The sequence below is a fragment of the Neofelis nebulosa genome, chromosome 18, assembly GCF_028018385.1.
Source record: "Neofelis nebulosa isolate mNeoNeb1 chromosome 18, mNeoNeb1.pri, whole genome shotgun sequence".
In the NCBI taxonomy this organism is placed as follows: Eukaryota; Metazoa; Chordata; class Mammalia; order Carnivora; family Felidae; genus Neofelis; species Neofelis nebulosa.
The window spans coordinates 27,271,238-27,289,052 of NC_080799.1; the positions used below are offsets into that span (position 1 = coordinate 27,271,238).

General features: G+C 48.2%; 1 protein-coding gene and 1 long non-coding RNA gene across 2 annotated transcripts in view; one reads left to right on the forward strand and one right to left on the reverse strand.

The window, feature by feature from the left end:
• Window positions 1–3,462, reverse strand: part of HS3ST2 (heparan sulfate-glucosamine 3-sulfotransferase 2) — a 94,141-nt gene extending 90,679 nt beyond the window's left edge. Inside the window, exon 1 of the mRNA XM_058712109.1 lies at window positions 2,548–3,462. Coding sequence (XP_058568092.1) covers window positions 2,548–3,038 — 491 coding nt within the window. The 5' untranslated portion in view covers window positions 3,039–3,462. The remainder of the gene's footprint in view (window positions 1–2,547) is intronic.
• On the forward strand, window positions 2,843–15,479 carry LOC131501702 (uncharacterized). The gene is made up of 3 exons (XR_009256856.1): window positions 2,843–2,942; window positions 12,715–12,900; window positions 13,482–15,479. It is a non-coding gene; the product is annotated as an uncharacterized LOC131501702 (long non-coding RNA).
• The last annotated feature ends 2,336 nt before the right edge of the window (window positions 15,480–17,815 follow it).

Here is a 17,815-nt window from a genome sequence, read left to right on the forward strand (position 1 = left end):
GTGTGAAATGACAAGGGCAACAGGCAGAAAGAGGAGCATCATATCACCTGCTGTCCTAACTCCCAGAATGCAGGAATAAAGTGAGAACGTGGATTTTAAAAGGATCCCGGGAATCCTGGACATTTCTGCAACTGATGCATAACTCTTGAGGGATGATAAAGGATAAAGCACTTTCAGAGAAACGTTCTGGAAAGTATGCAAACAGCATCCAAATGGGACGGCGTCACCTTACGTAGAAATGGCAATCCACAACCAAACCCTGGACTCCCAGGGTGTGGGTCTGCAAAGGACAGATGCACAAACCACATAGCCCTTTCCTGAGCTGTAGGCTCCCAGCCCTCCCCTGGGGGTGTAGTGGGAATGGGGCAGACCTCCAGGCTAACCTTTCCCAGAAATACAAAGGGTGAAAGGGAGGGTAACTCAGACCCTGGGAAGCCGGGTGGAGGAGAGAGAGAAGTAGAGCTGTCAGTGTGCTTGATGTTAAATAAAACCTACCAAGGCTCAGTTGAGAATTTTAGCAGAATCCAAATGTGCTATAAAAAAAAAAAAAAAAAAGGCACGGCTCCCATCTCTAAGGTTCACAGCTAAGCTGGCTTAGAATCACACATGCCAAGGTTAAAAATAAAAGGCAGCCACCCCTGAATGACACGGGCTCTGGGAAGGAAGCCGGAGGTAAGTTGCTTGCCCATGGGCCAGGGAGAGGGGAGTGTAAACACTGGGTGCAGGGTTATCATTGTTTACTGGAGGACACAATATCTAAAAGCCAGATGCTCAGAATTTTGCTATTTTGCACTTAAAAGGCACTTCGTACTGGCCAAGGGTTTCGTAATGATCTTCAGATTTTCCATCGAGGAAACCCTGCTGGGCATGAGTGTGTGGCCATGGCTGACCCACACAGGGCTCTGCTGCTCCATGAATTTGCCTCCCTCGCCCTGAGGTCTGGCTCTGACGCTGTCCTTGTACACCTCAAACACCCAAATGGGATGCCTGTGGGTCACAGTTTGGAAAGCACCAGACCTCCCATACTGTGTTGCCCTATTCCATTAAGCCAACATAATGGTGCCAGGGGTCACCAACAGGCCAGGTATCCCCTGCTGGGCTCCACTGGAGTCACAGTGTGTGTCTGCCTCCTAAGGGGGGGTGTGTGTCCCATCCCCTGCCCCCACAACCACGACCACTGCAGGCCAGGGCTATTGGCCCTGTTGCCCCCTTGCAAATCCAGAGCCCCTCAGTATGAGCCTAGTTGGCTCCCCTAACAAAGTTTTCATTTGTCCAGGATGCTTATGGCTGCTACTTCCTAAAGGGTTTACTTTTAGAAACATTTGTTAAAAATTAGCTCTAGTTCCTGTAATAGCTCCCATGTTATTCCTCCCCAATTCCAATACTATGCAGACATTTCTAGAAGGTCTTCAAGGGTCAGATGAATGATGGGAATTCTGTGATCCATGTGTTGCGGGGAACCCATACCTGATACCACTCCCAGGGATGCCCTGACTCGGCCCACGTTTGGGCCAGTCCTACACCTCAGCACCATTCAGGGATTGGGAGGCAGACGGGCACTGAACAGTAGAGGCTGTCACCTTCCAGAAGCTTCAGGCTATCCCCAGACATCACCAACCTAGATGACTCTCAGCCCTGCCAGTGTAGTGGAGCAGACAGTCTATGACTGGCTGTCCCTAGGACCCTGGCCAGCCCTTATCTGAGGTGCCCACCAGTATCCCAAATTCCACATCCTGGCTGTGGGTTTAGAAGCACCACCCAGTGCAGGTGTCTTTTTTACACTTTGAAGGTACTTTAGAAAGGCCTTAGGAGGCACACCAGGACGAGGCTGTTTTCCTGACCACTGGGATGGGTGAAAAAATCGAGGCTCAAAGCATTTCAGGAATTTGCTCAAGCTAAGTGACAGAGCATGACTCAAATCCAGAGTTCCTTTCCACTACCCTAAGGCCACTCATTCAGAGTCAGAACGACCGGGGAGTGGTGGGCGCAGGGTGGGGGCGTCTCAGTCCGGGTAAAAAATGACCCTCCAGAAGGGACCCCCCCACCTCATCCCCACTCATCAGAGGATGCCCTCTCCGTGTGCCTGAACTACCGGGGACCTCATCCAAGCGCAGAGCCCTGCCGCAAGGGGGCCCTATTCTGACTTTCCCTTCTCAGGGTCCTTCAGACGCCGGGAAAGATGAACGAAGGTCAGGAGAGGGCCTTGTTCTGAAGCGGCACGTGTCCCGGCCCGCCCCTTCCCCGGGCATCCCGCTCCACCCCAAAGGCTGGACACGGAGCTAGCTCACCAGCTCGCCCTGAGGTTTGGCTAGACATCCCCCTTCCCTTCCGGCGACTCCAGAAACAACCACCCTTTGCAGTTCGACAAAGCGCGTGCCCGTCTACACCATCCCCGGGAAGTTCTTGGTGAATCCTGCTAGAGTCCCCCCACGTGTCAGCTTGAACCACACAACGAGCCGGATTAGAGGGAGAGGAGACGCTGGAGATGGCCCTAAGGATGGACCCGACTGGGGCCCCGGCGCGCGGAGCGGGGCGCCCCCTCCTTACCTGTACCAGTCCAGCCCGCGGCCGTAGTTCCTGTCGAAGAAGTGGGGCTCGGTGCCCAAGGCCCGCACGTCCGGGTGCACGCGGATGAACTCCAGCACAGCCCGCGTGCCCCCCTTCTTCACGCCCACGATGAGGGCTTGGGGCAGCCGCTTGGTGCCTAGCCTGGCCGAGCCCGAGTGGTTGGCAGCCGGGAGGCGAGGGGCGGGAGCGGCAGCGGCAGCGGCGGGCGAGCTGGGAGCGCCGGGCGCGCTGGGCGTGGGCCCCGGGGGATCGCAGGGGCGGGACTTCGGGAGAAGTTTCTGGCCGCCCGCGCCGGGGCCACGCAGGCAGCGAGGCGCGCCAAGGAGGCGGCTCTGGCCCAGGTCGTCGCAGCAGCACAGGAGACTGTAGCACAGGTAAGTGCAGGAGAGCGAAAGCGTGAAGGCGAAGAGCAGCCTGCGCGCCCTCCGCGGCTGAGCTGGCCCCGCGCGGCCCAGGACCCTATAGGCCATGGCTCCATGGGCCCGCGCCGGGGGTCATGGTTTCCGGGGGGCGCCGGCGGCGGAGCTGTCGTGGCCCTGCGGCCGCCTAGAGGGCTGGCGCCGCGCTGCCCGGGCCCCGCGTGTCGGGCGTGGGGGGCGCCGTCTTCTCCGGGCACTGCCGGCCGGGGCGCGCACCATGCCCGGGGATCCCGGGGACGGCGGCTCCTCGGGGGACAGGCGGCTGCGCGTCCCACATCTCCCCGTCCCGGACCACGGGGCTCCGGGCGGCGCTCCTCGGCTCTCACGTGCGCCGGCTTCGGAGCGCGCCCAGTGCCCGAAGCCCCATTCCTGGTCCCCGGAGCGCGGCGCCCCACGCTCGGCGGCTGCGCGGCCGCGCGGGCTGGCGGGCGGACCGGACGGTGGCGCTGGCGCGGGCCCCGCTCCGGCTCCTCGAGAAATGCCGAGCCGCGCGCGCTGCCGGCTCTATTTAAGGAGTCGCCTGACGTCAGCCGCGCGGGTCCCCCGAGCTCGCGCCCCGCCCTGGGACCTGGCCCGCCCCCTGCGCCCCACTCTCCTGCCCCTCCCAGGTACGCGCCACCCGGGCCCTCCCGGTTCAGGCCGCTCCCTGTGCAGCCCTGGCCGGCTTGGGGTGGCGAGGCATTTACTCCTCCAGGAGGCCGAACGCCCCCAGCACCCCCAGGGGTGGGAACCCCGGCCCAGGTTGCGCCAACATTCAGCTTCAGACCCCGGCGCAGACCCAAGCACTCTACACGGATGCACGGTCCCACCACACTGACACACACACGCACGCACGCACATACACAGGTACACACGTACCCTGACCAGGACACACCCCCTCACCCCACAAGGGCGTGGAAACACCAACACGGACCCTCCCCTGTCCCCCTCACCCCCGTCTCACCAGACACACACAGCCTGGAATCAGACATCGTGCCGTGTGCGCACACACGCGCGGGACTGGGACACACGCTCTAGACGGGGATGGGTGGAGAAGCAGGGCGTGAGTGAGATTCCGTGACTATTCGCGGAGCTCCTTGGCCCCCCGCGCGCTGACTCATATCCAGGCGGCTCGCTCTGTCTCACACCCATGAAGCATGCGCCCCCACCCCACTGTCACTCCACAGCTCCCGGGACGCGGCGGGCGAGGGAACCCCAAAGGAGCGGACTCCGCGCGGGGCCGGTTCCTCTCTTAGCGGCCGCCCCCTAGCGGCGAACTGCTCCCCGGGGAGCTGTTGGGGGTCCCACAGCGTCCCTGAGGTCCAGGATGCGGTGGACTTCATGCCGTGGCATGAGGAGGAAACGCAAGGGAGGACTTTTCCAGGAGCATTTCCTCTTCGAATGATTTCCCGGCAATTGCCCGCAGGACAGTTTTCAGCGACCATGCACAGAACAGGCATGGGTGACCAACCCCAGTGCTGCCCTGAGTGACCACACTAGTGGATCAGAACCGTACATCAGAACAGACCTAAATCACCGTGGCCAAGAACGCTAAGTTGTCACCCCACAGGAATGCCAAATCACTGTGCCCAGGTGTTCACCAAGTGCTACCCACACACCATTCACTGAGCGACCACCATCACCTCCACTGCCTGCCCCCCACAAACTAAACATCCTTCTTCAGAGAATAATCTAATCAGGTTCTGTGGACTTTAGCCCTAGCCAGGGAATATTTTGTCCCCAAACGGGCCCATCCCTAGAAACCTTAGGCCAGTCCCTCTACTACAGACCATAACTACCAACTTTGTTTCGAGCCCTCCCAGTGTTAACTCCTTTAATATGGACCACAACCCGATGAGTTTGTTACCATTATCCCCACATCACCTCACTTCCTTAATTCTAATAGTAGCGAACATTTACTGAGTGCTTGTTTGGTGCCAGTAATGTGCAGATCAGTTGACATGCACTACCTCCCTTGTCTTTGGAGATAGATACTATTATAATTCCTAATTTACAGACTGAGAGTAAGGCTTAAGGAACACACAATCAGTAATCAACAGGGCCGCGGGGTAAACTGACTCAGGATTTGGGCTCCTAATGACAGCGCTTTGCAATTCCCTATCTTCCTTTGATCATTCCTCCCAGAATTCCATCCCAGGCTCCTCTCCCAGCTGTGAACTAACATGTCTATATTACTTCTAAAGCCTGACACCTGGGACCAAATGAGGACTTCCAGCTGTAGGTTGAAAAGTTCACGGAGATGCTCACCTCCCTTCTGTAAACTGTCTCTAGTAATGCCACCTGTGACTCCATTATCTTTTTCTTGTAGCTCTATCACACTGCTGACATCTCAAGCTCGCAGCTGAGTAACATCTCTAAGTGTTTCTTACAGGCGCTGCTGATTAAGGCATATCTACCCCATACTGTGCTTGTACAGTGGGCTTTTTTGGACCCAACATGTTAGGTCCTTACACTTCTGACCTGATTAAATTTTATCTTGTCTCATCAGCTCACTGCTCTAGTTTTTAACAAATGTCTAGTTGAATCTTGAATCACAATGCAGCTTTCATTTATTCAAAAAGGACGCATAGAAAAGTTGAATTCTGGCAGCCTTACTCTTTGGCAAATGGGTTGATCTTTCTGAGCCTCAGTTTTCTCAGCTGTAAAGTGGGGAGTCAGGGTTAACTATGAAAACCTTGGTTTTCTGATGTTGTGTAGTTCTGTGGCTCCCTTATTCAAGGTATGAACCACTCTGTTGGCATTATGTCATCTCCGTGTTTGATTGCAACTTAATTAATTCTTCACTCAGGTCTTTAATAATATCAAAACAAATATGTTGGAAGTAGCTCTAATATAGACCTTCAAAAGTTTTTCACATTGTGAACCCGTTATTTATTTCTTGCACCTTATTGTTAAAATCACAAGGTTAAACGTGGATTAATCTGCTCTGACAAGAACTTTTTCTTAGGAAAAAAAGTGAATGTAGTTACTTCTCATAATTCTCTACTTGGCTCAATTTAAAAATTATTTTTATCTTTGAATTCATAAGCTGTGAAATGCCTGGGTATTCCAACCCATCAGAGCCAGGCAAATTTGCCTCTTCAAATTTCCAACCACAGTAGTGACCGTGATTTGCATAGAATTTTTCAGGAGTGAGACAGCAGATGTGCCTGCTCATCACCCCCCACCCCTATCTTTTTTCCAGAAGTACTGTGATTCTCTTTTAAGGGCATGGCGGCGGGTGGGGGTGGGGGGGGCAGGTATGCACAGACTAGGACTGGAATCCTTCAAAATCTGACACAGTCCTAAGATCTGGCTACTTTTCCCCATCTTGTCTGTTCCTCTTTGGACCTTGTTTATTTTCTTCACTTTTAACTGCCTTTTTACTCCCTTTTATTTATAAACCAGGAAGGGCTACTGAGTCGCAAGCAACAGAAGCTGACTGTGGCTAATATAAGGAAGAAGAGGGATTTGGAACGGCGGTGGTGGGGTGGGGGGTGGACTGGGTGCATAAACAGAATAGCAACAGAATGAACCTCAGGACGGACATCCTTCTCTTCCTGTCCTGAGTCTTCGTTTGCTCTTTTGTATCTGAATTCTCTTGAATCTTCCTTCCCACCCTTACACCCTACATTTAAGACCTTGAATTGGAAATTAACAAAACAAGGAAATTTTCTTTCCCTTAAGTCTTTGGACCCAATCAAGCCTTATTATTCAGTTTTATTTCAGTGTAAGTTTCCTTCCCCCCTCCCCCCCCCAGGGCTGAGTTTTGTGAAATGTGAGAAAATGTTCCAAAGAGGGTGGTTCCTAAGAGAGAGAGGACTGTGAAATGGACTCACGAGGTCTGCAGGCTGTGTGAGGGGCAGAGTTCACATCTGAGCAGGAGGGTGTGCATGAACGCTCTCCATTTAGGAATGGATTGAAAGTGAGGATAAAGAGAAGGTTTTCTACGTGCCCCATCCTCTGGCTAAAGTCAGAGGGCGGAAGTTCAAGGGGCCAGATGCTGCCTATAGAAGGGAACCAATCTGGAAGGCCAGCAGTCGCGGTTGATTGCAAGTACTGCTCTGTAAGATTCCAAATCTTTTGTCATCTCCATGTCGGTTTACTTCTGCTGTTGGCAATAATAATCATTGTAATAATGTGCACCACGTATTGAGCGTTTATTCAGCACCAGGCACTGGGCTAAGCATTTGGATACAGTACCTAATTTAACCCTTGCAATAACCCGGTAAGATAGGGATTACTACTATCCCTACAGAAACCATCTCAAGGAGGTTTTCTGTGTTCTCCCAGATGATACAGGCTGGAGAAGGAGGAAACCAGTGCAAAAAAGCACGATGGGCTGGCTAATGATCAGCTTCAGCCACAACCCTCCCTTGGGTCAGAACTGTTACCTGCCCCCACCTCCCATCCTGCCTTATGTAACCCACACAATCTGCCTTACGTAACCCACACAATCTTCTGCTCACCTTATCTTTTTTTTTTTTTTTTTAATTTTTTTTTTTCAACGTTTTTTATTTTTATTTTTGGATAGAGAGAGACAGAGCATGAACGGGGGAGGGGCAGAGAGAGAGAGGGAGACACAGAATCGGAAACAGGCTCCAGGCTCCGAGCCATCAGCCCAGAGCCTGACGCGGGGCTCGAACTCACGGACCGCGAGATCGTGACCTGGCTGAAGTCGGACGCTTAACCGACTGCGCCACCCAGGCGCCCCTCTGCTCACCTTATCTTACCATCTTGCCTTCCTAATGCAACTGTCCCTTGGGGCAGGGACTCAACAGCTGGTTACAAATCAGCATGGTACTGAGAATCTGGCCTGCATATTCATGTTGGGACCCCCTTGGATTCTTGATCTCCTTTCTCCTCCTTGATGGACCATGGACCAATACATATTACCCTGTTAGGGCTTCCAAGAAAGAAACTTATATTTCACTTCAAAATTTATCCACAGTGGGTTGTATGGACTATTGGGGGAGATACTAACCTGTTCACTTATGCAGTAATGGGGTATGGCTGACCCGGAATACCTGGGTTATACTCCCTCTCATCTCCTTGTTTTTAACCAAATGGAAGCAGATGAGAATGTCACCATTGTGGCCCCCAATGTACCCATTTTTTAAAAATGTTTATTTACTTTTGAGAGAGAGAGAGAGAGAGAGACAGAGGCACAAGCAGGGAAGGGGCAGAGAGAGGAGACACAGAATCTGAAGGAGGCTCTGAGCTGTCAGCACAGAGCCTGACGCAGGGCTTGAACTCATGGACCATGAGATCATGGCCCCTAAGCTGAAGTCAGACACTCAACCAACTGAGCCACCCAGGTGCCCCCCAATGTATCTATTTCTGAAATATAGATCTTAGTGGTATAGGAAGAGTACCTAGCTACAGAGAACAACTTAGGGAGATACAATTGTTGGCTTGTATTGAGTTTTGTGTTTCCCTTCAACATTATTATTATAGATTATATTATCCTGGATGTAGAAACAAATGAAAATACTGAGAAAAAAAAAAGGTCCCCCAAATCATGATACTTAGAAGTAACTATCACTAATGCTTTTTTACATCCTTCCTATTAAAAATGTATCTGTTTGTTTATGGGTCAGCCCATATCTACTGTTTTATAAAATGCTTTTTTACTTGACAATATTATGAATCTATTTAAAAAAATTTTTTTAAGGTTTATTTATTTTTGAGAGAGGGAGAGACAGAGTGAAAGCTGGGGAGAGGCAGAGAGAGAGGGGGACACAGAATCTGAAGCAGGCTCCAGGCTCCGAGCTGTCAGCACAGAGCCCAACACGGGGCTCGAACTCAAGAACCGTGAGATCATGACATGAGCTGAAGCTGGACACTCAACCGACTGAGCCACCCAGGCGTCCCTTGTGAATCTGTTTTATATCATTAAATACAGACCTATGAAGGTCTAGTACTTTCAGAAAGAGAAAATAGTAGGGCATCTGGGTGGCTCAGTCAGTTAAGCATTTGACTCTTGTTTTCGGCTCAGGTCATGGTCTCAGGGTTCATGGGTTCGAGCCCCACATCAGGCTGTATGCTGCTGGTGTGGAGCCTGCTTGGGATTCTCTCTCTCTCCCTCTCTGTCTGCATCTCCCCTGCTCACACTTATTCTCTCTCTCTTTCTCCCTTTCTCAAAATAATAAAAATAAGCTTAAAAAAGAGAAAATAGCTTTCTCTCTAAGAATGGTGTAAATTTGCAGCTACTGTGAATGGAGAGAACCTAACACACATGTGAACTAGTTCAGCATGTAAGTAAGCAGAGTGAAAGGGAAAGACTGAGTCCCGGTAATAGTGCTTGACTCCCTAGATCCAGCTTTGCCTGAAGCTGTCTCTTCAAGAGATAGTAAAGCATCGTGGTTAGGAGTTCAGTGACTGGAAGCAGGCTGCCTGAGTTCAAATTCTGGCTCTGCTAGTATGACTAAAAAAAGATTATAGATGTAATGCACTTAGAATAGAACCTGGCTAACAGCCCTCAATAAACATCAGCCATTATTATACTGCAAACTTTTCAATTACATGCATCCATAAATTCTTTTTTGCTTACTTATTTTGATTGATAGGAGTATGTACTTTTCAACTAGGTCTGCATCTTTCAACCTACTTGAAAATTTTATTGACAGTACAATAAAGTCAACCTCTGTTCTCAGCAATCCCCTAACACTCCTCCTGCTTTGGATCCTGAGCTTATCTACCTGATACTTTAGATGCTTCTAGGAAAGTAACCACCTATCAACCCTGGATCTAGTTCACGGCAAGTGTTCAGTAAATGAGTATTAAATAAATAGGTAACCACCCCCGAAGACCCCTCTGTCTGGAGGACAACAATCTTAGCATGAAGATAGAGCATAACTTACCTTAAAAGACTGAATTTTCTGTTCATTGATCACCCCCTTCATGCCCTCTCTGCACAGATAAACATGATACGTAGTCACTTTGCACTTACGCTGTCAACTCCCTTGACCTCTCACTGCTGTATTTTCTGGTTAAAGTCAACCTCCTTCCCACTCAGTGCCCGGTGCCTGCACCCACACAGCTGAGCACAGCAAACGCACAAGCATGGTGACTAATCTCACTTAGAATTCATCATTCCGGATCTCAAGTGGACCCTTCACATTTCCTGGCAATCATGCTCCATTTCCCGCGTCCATTCATTCTTCACTCTCCTATGTAACAATTTGGTTCCTTCTCTCCTCTTCTTGAACCTCAGACATCTCCTCCCCATCCTGATCAATCTGATAGCCTCGCTTCCTCTGTACTTCATGGATAAATAGAAGCAACTGGAAGAGAACTCTTACCATCACCTCTACCCACCTGCCTGTAGCTATGTTCACATGCTTTCTCTTGTTAATGTTCATGGTCTATGTTTTTCTTGATAAGGCCAGCCCCTCCATTTGTGTACTAGATCTCGCCCACTCAAGGACATGGCCCCAGCAAGCCTTCCCTTTTTCTCCCCCATGATCAGTGTCCCCTCTCCACTGGGTCCTTCTCATCAGCATATCAATGAATTGATATCTCTTCCACCTTAGAAAAGAGAAAAGCAATACTGTTTTGACCTCACTTCTCAGCCCAACTGGCACACCATCCCTGTCAATAGCTCAGCTCCTCAAGAGTGCTCTACTCCCTGGTTCCCAAATCTTTCCACCCACTCACCATTGAGCCCATCCCAGTCAGGCTTATGCTTCCTCCTCTCCTCTGAGACAGATATTCTTGAGGTCACTAGTGACATCCATAGTGCGAAACTCAAGACACCTCTTCATCTTAGTGGGACCTGGCCCATGCACAGCATGTGACACAGCGGATGCCCTTTGCTTCCTGAAATTTTGTTCACCAGGATTTGAAGGTGTTGCATTTTTCTGGTGTTTTTCTCACTTTTCTGCTTCTCTTAAGCTTCCTTTGATGGCTTCTTTTTACCTCCAGGACCGCTCACTTGGGACTATCCCAGAGATTGGTCCTTGAACATCATCTCTTTCCTGTGAACACTCCCTCCCTCAGCGACACCTTGGGTCTCCTGGTGTCTACACCCCTTGTATACTGCTGCATCTCAAATTCATAGCTCCTTCCCCCGGAGTGTCTGCCGATGCGTCTCCAACCAAACGTGTCCCAAACTGAACTCTTCCTAGTTCCCTAAAACCTGCTTTCACCATAATTTTGGTCATCCAAGTAAATGGCAATTCTGTTCCATTTGCTCAAGCCAAGAATAACCAAGTTAGCCTTGACCTCTCTTTCTCGCATCCCCTGCGTCTGATCTGTGAGCAAATCCTTGTTGTCTCCCTGCTCAAAATGCATACTGAACTTGACTGCCTCTCACCACCTCCACAGCTGTCATCCTAGCTGGCTTCTAACGTGCTCGTGAAGCGTGGAGGTTGAAGTGGGCACCCCTGTGGCCTCGGCAGCACAGATCTCCCGGGTGTAGCAGACCCTCCACCTCATGGACACCTTTGGGGCCTGGAGGATCCTGCAGTATTAGTGGGAGTGTGACCTCCTGGCTTGTTGCCAGGTGGGTGTGGCTGTGGTCCCTGGGGCAGCAGTGACAGTCACGGATCCTCCAGAACCCAAAGTGATGGAGCAGTCATGGGCTCTGCTAACATTTTCCCTTTTGCTTCCACAGCCTGGGGCTGGCTCCTGCAGTTACTAATTTCTGAGTAACCCCACCCTCCCCTTCTTGCTCCATCCACCTTCTGTCACTTTTAGAACCAATCTCCCGGGGCGCCTGGGTGGCGCCGTCGGTTAAGCGTCCGACTTCAGCCAGGTCACGATCTCGCGGTCCGTGAGTTCGAGCCCCGCGTCAGGCTCTGGGCTGATGGCTCGGAGCCTGGAGCCTGTTTCCTATTCTGTGTCTCCCTCTCTCTCTGCCCCTCCCCCGTTCATGCTATGTCTCTCTCTGTCCCAAAAATAAATTAAAAAAAAAAAAAAAAAACGTTGAAAAAAAAAAAAAAAAAAAGAACCAATCTCCCATATTGAATAATTTCTGTCTGAAATACCTAGGATGTTTGTTTTCCCGATGAGACACTGATCAATATAGTCTCCACCAGGCCTTCCTAAAACATTCTCAACAGTGAGGGTCACCCTTCTGTTTAAAGCTGTCTGTGGCTTCTCAGCTCATTCAGACGGTGGACCCACCCCAGGGGCTAAAGAATTGTCAAGATGGTAAGAATTGTTTGGAGACAATAAGCCTGAAAGAAAACTGCCAACTACCCAGATCATTCCCCTCCCTCCTGCCCCCCTCACCCCACTATTCTCCAGCAACAAGGAATCTCATTTTGGCCTCATTCCAAAATGAGAACTAATAGGAGGACTCTGGCAGGGGACCCAGGAATAAATACCCCATAAGTGGGTGGTTTTAACTTCTCCCCTTGGTTCATACCAGCACACCTCTCTTCTCTACTCCGTTTGAGATCTCCCTGCCTGGAGCTCATCTTAGTCAAGCTTTCTATAAAACAAGTGACTGCAGGGTGGACAGTACGGGTTCGCAGTGGTATGCCTGGCAAGTGGTACCCAGGGGCCGGCTGCTCAGCCCCTGCACCTGTCCCCTGCCCTCTGAGGCCCCCGATGCCTCCAAGTACTGAGCTTTTGACAATTCCCTTTGACAGTTGTTCCTCTCGTCAGTGTTCAGTTCAACTTTCTCAGCTCTGCTGTGTCAAGCAGTGCTTCTGGTTTTTTCTTGTCATTTCTCATTAGCTGTTGTGTCCTCTTACTTTCTTTGTCCTTGAGGATTAACACCTGTATTTCATTCCCTCAGATGCCATGGTATACAATCTGTGTGATGGGGCGTTCTGAAAGAACCTTGAACTTCTCCAACACAAAGCACTCAGGTGGTGGCTCTCAAGCTAATCTCTGTGTGCCAACGAGTCTGCTCTTCCAGGTTTGAGCCCTCAGCTCTGACAGCTCTCAAATATGGACACTGCAGGCAGCAAGCAGCAGGCAAGTAAACAGTTGGAGAAGGTCAGCTGGTGGGTAGGTGGAAAACCTAATTAATTTGTACCATTCAAGTAGTACAGGAATCACCCCTTTTGTAGGAACGTACAAGGGTGCGGCCAAAGATAAGGGACCCTTTGGCCACCCCCCAGCAATTTTTCTCCTCTCCCCCAAAGTTCATAATGTTAGCATAGTTTGTGAGGTACACTTTCGGTCTTTCTTCTGTGCTTTCGTGAAAACTAGGAAAACCCAGCAGAGTTTAATAGGGGTTTGGAGTGGAGAGGGCATGTACGATGAAGACATTCTGCACCTTGCTTTTTTTTTTTTTTTTTTTTTTTTTTTTTTTTTTCCCACTCAACATGGAAATGCCTGTAGATTTAACTCGGTCCCTGCCAAGTATTTCATCAAATACGTGATGTCTCAGCTTATTTATGATTTATATTGTTTATATATCATGGTTGATTTAGCCATTTCCCTGTTAATAGGAGTTTAGGTTTGTATCCATTGTGATTAAACTTGGCTGCCTATAACCAAGAAACCCAAAGTAGCAGCAGTTTGAATAGGATATTAATTTGTCTCATTTAAAGGAAGTCCAGAAGGAGGCAGTCTGAATCATCAGCATGGCGGCTCCATGAAGTTAACAGCCACCTGGGCTCTTGGTAACCTTGGATGTGTCCCACCTTCCTGTGGTTGAAGTTGGGTGCTGCGGTCCCCATAATCATCACATCTCCATCCCAGCAACTGCATGGAAGAAGGGGAAGAGATTTCTGAGAAATCCCACATGAATGTTGCGCACCTTTCGTTGGCTGGAACTCAATCACACGGCTACCTCTGGCAGCAAGGGGTAGCTGTGGATGGATGGAAATGTTACTAGGTTCTGTTGGTTTGAGAGAGAAGGTGGATATTTGGCAGGCCGTCAGCAGTGTCTGCTTCAAGTCGTTTCCAGTCTGTTCGTACAACGATGCTTCAACGAACACCTTTGAACACAGGGATCACAGTCAAATATCCCCAACCAACTAGAATAGCTTCCAGAGCTGCAAGGGGATCTGGGAGCTAACCTCTGTCTGGAATTAACTCATTAACTCTTGATCACAGAACAGTATGGGGCAGAGGGGAGAAGGTTAAAGTGGCCTGGGCAGTGGGAGTCAAGGGCGTTTGCAGGACTTGAGGTGGGGGCTGTCTCCCAACCAAAAGAGAAGTATTTCAGTATCTTAGCAACTGGTAGAGTCCTGGCTACACTTGCCCTTAGTATGTGTACGTGCTGGTGTTTCTCTGAGTAGATACACTAGGTCGTAGGGTGTGTGTGTGTTTCGCATTTTAATAGATGCTCCCAAATTGTTTATGCTAATCCATACCCTCCCAGCAATTCCCCTCAACCTCATCACCTCTACATATTAAGATATTATATTTTAAAAATAATTTTGCCAGTTCGTATGGAAGAAAAATGATATCTAGTTATTGTTTTTATATGCGTTCCCCTGATTATCACTGTGGGTAAGATTCTTTTTTGTTTCTTGGCCATTTCAATTCCTTGTCTATAAACTGACTATTCACAGAGCTTGCCAATTTTGCTGGAATTTATTTTTGTATGTAATCTGACGTAGCGCTCTAATATTTTCCAATTAGATAAGCAAATGTCTGAAATCAATTACTAAATAGTCCCCTCTTCTCTTGCAGGTATAAAATACTATATTTCCCATCTGTGGATTCTCTCTTTGGTTCCATCGATCTATTTGTCAATATTTGCAAACAATATTGTCTTAATATGCATTAATTTTGTAATAATTTTAAGGCTTTTCCAAAATAATATTCAAGCAAGAATCAAAGAATAGGCAGAATGCTTTTGGAAAATAAAAATAAGAATAATACACATTTGACCCTTGAACAATATGGGGTTGGGGGTGCCAATCCCCCACGCAGTCGAAAATGCACGTATAACTTTTGACTCCCCAAAAGCTTAACAACTAATAGCCTAGTGATGACTGGAATCCTTATTGATAACATAGTTAACACATATTTGGTACATTATATGTGTTCTGTACTGTATTCTTAAAGTAAGCTAGAGAAAAGAAAATGCCATTAAGAAAATCATAAGGAAGAGAAAATATGTTCACAGTACTGGACTGTATTCATCAGGAAAAAAATCCACCTGTCAGTAGACGTGCATTGTTCAAAGCTGTGTTATTTTAAGGGTCAACTGTACTTTTTGCAAGATCTTAAAGTAAATGATAAAGTTACAGTATTAAAACAGTGTGGTGTTAGCTCAAGACAGGACAGACAGAATGATCAGTGGGGTGAAAGAGAAAGCTCACACCCGGGCCCTCGTGTTTGGTATGCCATCTGGCTGTTGAAATTAAGGCAGTTTCTTTGCCAAAAGAAATTCCAGATGGGGCAAAGTATTTAATGTTGGAAATTAGGCCATAAAATAATTACAAGAACAATTTGCAATAAAAAACTTAATAAACCTAAAAGTAGTGGAAGAGACCATGGAGGGTAAGACTAGTAAATTTGGCTGCATGGCTACATACATAATTTACACTTGTATACCTAAAAGTCTCAAATAAAATTAAAAACAAAGAAAAATACTGTATCAAGAAAAGTATTGGCAATGTATGTGACATACAAGTTTAATACACTCCTATATAAAGAGTCTTAAAAAATCAATAAGAAAAAATGACCACCACAATGGAAAAGTGGTCAAAGCACATGAATAGCCACTTCAGAAAAGAAGAAATACAAATGACTAATATACAAAAGGAATTAATGAACATTAAAGAAGTGAAAAATAACAAATGATAAAATGATATTAACTAGAACTTACTACCAACCAAGATGGCCAATACTTTTTTGAATTATTGAATTTTTGGATTATTGAAACTTTAGAAAGTGTTCATACCTTTTAACTCAGAGTAGGAATTTATCCCAAGAAAACACATTATGGATACTTACAAAGGTTTGCGTGTAAGGTGATTAGTTCACCAGAGCATTTTTTTTATAAGAAATTAGAAGCTCTCTTAAAACTGCATCCCGTTGGTTTTCGCTTAAATTATAGTCCCTTCTCTCTCAATGCCAATCCCATATCTCCACCCCAATTCAAAGTATACTAGGAAGAGGTAGGAGGTCATAGAATAGAGAAGGAACAAGGTTGGCATCTCCCATGTGTCTGAACTTGGCCCCTTAATGATCTAGCCTCTTGGCTCTCAGCCTGGCTACACATGAGAATCACCTTGCTTATTATATTCAGCCCCACCGATTGGTTCTGGGTGAGGTCTAGGCCTAGTATTATTTTTAAAGCTCCCTAGGTGATTCTAGTGTGCAGCCAGGGTCAAGAACCATTGCTAACCAGCACTCCCTTTAAGTTGATTAATTACATAGGCTATTGACCAAAGCTGGAACTAACAGCCTCCAGAAGCCCCAGGGAAGCCAAACCATTGCTTGAGCCCGGCCGATCGCGAGTGGGCAGCGGCCAACCTCATGCCCCAAGAGACTGGCCTCCTTGGCCTTGCTACAGCCCGGCCAGCCAAGTGTCTGTTAGATTTAATACCAAAGAGGTCACGGGTGACCTTGACAAACACACTTACCGGCGCGGGATTCTTGACTGTTCTATGACAAACTGCCATAACAAAGCTACACACCAGTTCGTGTTTCCATTTTTAGCCTCTTTATTACCTCCATCTGTTGGTGGAGACGCGGCGGCAAACACACGGAGTGTGAGCTGCAGTGTTATCTGGTATCGTATGAATAAGGACCGCCAGACTCCTACGGTCTCCCACTTAGGGTGGGGGCTAATGCTTCCTCTGTGGGTGACTCCTTCTGTCCTTTCCCCTCCACCTCTATGACATGTTTGCAGTTCACACTCCATTTCACACAAACAACTTCCTAACACTTCCTTGCTTATACAGTGATGGCTTGAGGCTTAGCTACAGACCTTGGAAATGCTTATTTTCATCAGTGACTGCCTCTTCCCTCATCCCTCCCCCAGCCTCCCACCCTAACCCCTGTCTAATGATATTGGGAGCTCTAAGGACCATCACTCATTTCAGATCATTTATTAACATATAAAGGAGGTGATGCATTGATGTCTAGAATCCGCCCCCTCCCACTTCTAAGTATGAGTCAATAAAAGGGAAGGGTTTGGAAAGATGTGGATTGCATTTATTGGGGTTCTCTAATTTTCTGTGCCCTTTCCACTGTGCTTGGGTTCCTTAGAGAGAGAGAGAGAGAGAGAGAGAGAGAGAGAGAGAGCAGGGAATTGGGCACATTCCAGGACAGTGTGTTTTGACTTTGTCATTTACATGGCATCTTCATAATTTCTGCCCTACCTGTCCATGCACCAATAGGATTACTTCTATAAAATTTCTTTATGTCACCCCTCCTTTATTCTTAGATATTTTTTTTAAAAAATTTTTTAACGTTTTATTTATTTTTGAGACAGAGAGAGACAGAGCATGAACGGGGGAGGGGCAGAGAGAGAGGGAGACACAGAATCGGAAACAGGCTCCAGGCTCCGAGCCATCAGCCCAGAGCCCGATGCGGGGCTCGAACTCACGGACCGCGAGATCGTGACCTGAGCTGAAGACGCTTAACCGACTGAGCCACCCAGGCGCCCCATATTCTTAGATATTTTTTAAGTGAGCCTGACTAGTGTTTCCTAGTATGGATGTATCCGTTTCTTTAGTCATTCACCCGCTGAAGGACATTTGGGTTGTTTTCCAATTTTGCCCATTACAAATAGAGCTGCTGGGAACATGCATGTATGGATTTTTATGTGGACATACCTTTTCATTTCTCTGGGATAAGTAAATGCCCAAGAGCTGAACTGTTGGATCAAATGGTGATTGCCTGTTTACTTTCTAAGAAACTGCCAAATTGTTTTCCAGACTAGCCATACTGTCTTATGCTATGTGAGCCGTCCAGTTTCTCTG